This window comes from Quercus robur, chromosome 5 (genome assembly GCF_932294415.1).
Source record: "Quercus robur chromosome 5, dhQueRobu3.1, whole genome shotgun sequence".
Taxonomy (NCBI): Eukaryota; Viridiplantae; Streptophyta; class Magnoliopsida; order Fagales; family Fagaceae; genus Quercus; species Quercus robur.
In genome coordinates this window covers 53,110,839-53,112,664 of record NC_065538.1, presented here as the reverse complement: position 1 = coordinate 53,112,664, position 1,826 = coordinate 53,110,839, and the positions used below count along the sequence as shown (strand labels likewise).

The 1,826-nt window shown below is 44.9% G+C and overlaps 1 protein-coding gene across 1 annotated transcript; it reads right to left on the bottom strand.

The window, feature by feature from the left end:
- Positions 1 to 474: 474 nt before the first annotated feature.
- Positions 475 to 1,269, bottom strand: LOC126728349 (uncharacterized). Its single transcript, XM_050434192.1, has 2 exons — positions 1,044 to 1,269; positions 475 to 839 (listed from the first exon to the last, which is right to left on the bottom strand). The coding sequence occupies exons 1-2, from the start codon at positions 1,267 to 1,269 to the stop codon at positions 475 to 477; spliced, it is 591 nt and encodes a 196-aa protein (XP_050290149.1).
- Between the last annotated feature and the right edge of the window lie 557 nt (positions 1,270 to 1,826).

Sequence of the window (1,826 nt, the reverse complement as noted above, 5' to 3'; positions counted from 1 at the left end):
TTCAACAATTGAAAAAAAGGCCTACACCTGTCTGCTGATCGAGAGATGAATCAGTTTAAAGCAGCGGTCATCCCTATTAGCCTCTAGACCTCTTTGGGGTTCCGAGGTGGTTGCAAATTGTTGATTGCTTTAATCAGGTCAGAGTTAACTTCAATTTTGTGGTGTGTAACCATGTACCCCAAGAACTTTCTTGATCCAATACCAAAAAAGCACTTAGAAGCATTAAGACGCAGCTTGTGTTTCCTCAAGATCTCAAAGATATTCCCGAGGTCATTAATGTGCTTGGACTCTGCCTTACTTTTTACCACCATATCGTCTATATAAATCTCGATGTTTTCCTCAACTGTGGCTCAAACATCCTAGTCATCATCCTCTGGTAGGTAGCCCCTACGTTCTTCAAACCAAAGGGCATCACTTTGTAATAGTAATTTCCAATAGGAGTGACAAAAGCTGTCCTCTCTTAATCGTCCAAAGCTAAAGGTATGTGATGGTACCCTTGAAAGGCTCCAAGAAGCTCATCCGAGGATGGCCCACAGTTGCGTCCACCAGTTGATCAATTCGAGGCATGGGGAAAGGGTCCTTTGGGCAAGCTTTGATCAAGTCTGTAAAATCTACACATACACGCCACTTCCCAGTGTTCTTCTTTACCACCATTGTATTAGCCAGCCATTCAGGGTAGAACACCTCCTTAATAGCCCTAGCCTGCTTAAGCTTCATCACCTCGTCTTTAACAACGTCAAAATGATCCTTAGATGAGCGCCAAGTTGGTTGTTTCTTGGGGGTGACAGATGGATTAACATTTAAATGATGGTAGATGAAGCTTGGATCCACCCCCGGAGCTTCATAGGCATTCCAAGCGAAGACATCAATGTTCGTCTTGAGAAACTCCACCAATTCCTCCTTTTCCCGAGGCGGTAGCTAAGCCCTAACCTAGAAAAACTTCTCTGGGTCATTGCCTAGATCAAACTTCTCTAAGTTCTCACATTTCGTATCCTTGGCTGGCCCATCAACAGGTAACACTGGAGACTTTGACTGCTATAAACCTCCCTTGGCAGAGGCTAAGGACTTAGATGCAGGCTGATGGAAAATTGCAGACACAAGACATTGCCTAGCCATGGACTGACTTCCTACCAGCTCCTTAATCCAGTCCCTAGATGGATACTTCACTTTCTGATGCAAAGTTGAAGAAACAGCCCACAGGGCATAAAGCCAGGGTCTGGCCACTATGGCCGTGTAGAGAGAATACGTGTCCACTACAATAAAGTCCATTTCAACCACCTTTGAGCCTGCCTATATGGGCAACCTAATCTAGCCCTTTGGGGTGACAACTTTCCCATCAAAACTCACTAAAGGTGAATTATAGGCTGTCAGATTTTCAGGCTTCAAGCTCAGTCCTCTATACAAGTCAGGGTACATAATCTCTGCATCACTGCCCTGATCTACCATTACCCTCTTCACATCATACCCTTCTATTTTGAGGGTTATCACCAAAGCATCATCATGTGGTTGGATGATTCCAATCTTATCTTCATCCGAAAAACTCAGCGCCGGTCGAATCTCCATTTTAGCCCTCTTCAGCTCAAAATTAGAGTCCTCAGCTAGAAGCCAAGCTACAGACATTACCCTATAGGGTTGAGAACCAGTTCTCCTAGGTGCAACGAAGATGACATTGATTGTGCCTATTGGGGACCTTGAAGAAGCATTCCCCTAAGCCCTAGACCTTGATTAGTCTCCCTACCCATTGGGACGAAAGAAAAACTGTTGTAACCTTCCTTCCCTAACCAGTTGCTCCTGATGGTTCCAAAGAGTCCTGCAGTCTTCAGTGG

Excerpts from the sequence above, each read along its gene's own strand:
- LOC126728349 (XM_050434192.1), bottom strand. The coding sequence starts at position 1,269 with ATGGACTTTATTGTAGTGGACACGTATTCTCTCTACACGGCCATAGTG. Across the intron at positions 840-1,043 it reads CTTAGCCTCTGCCAAGGGAG|CTCCGGGGGTGGATCCAAGC; the intron begins GTTTATAGCAGT and ends ATGCCTATGAAG.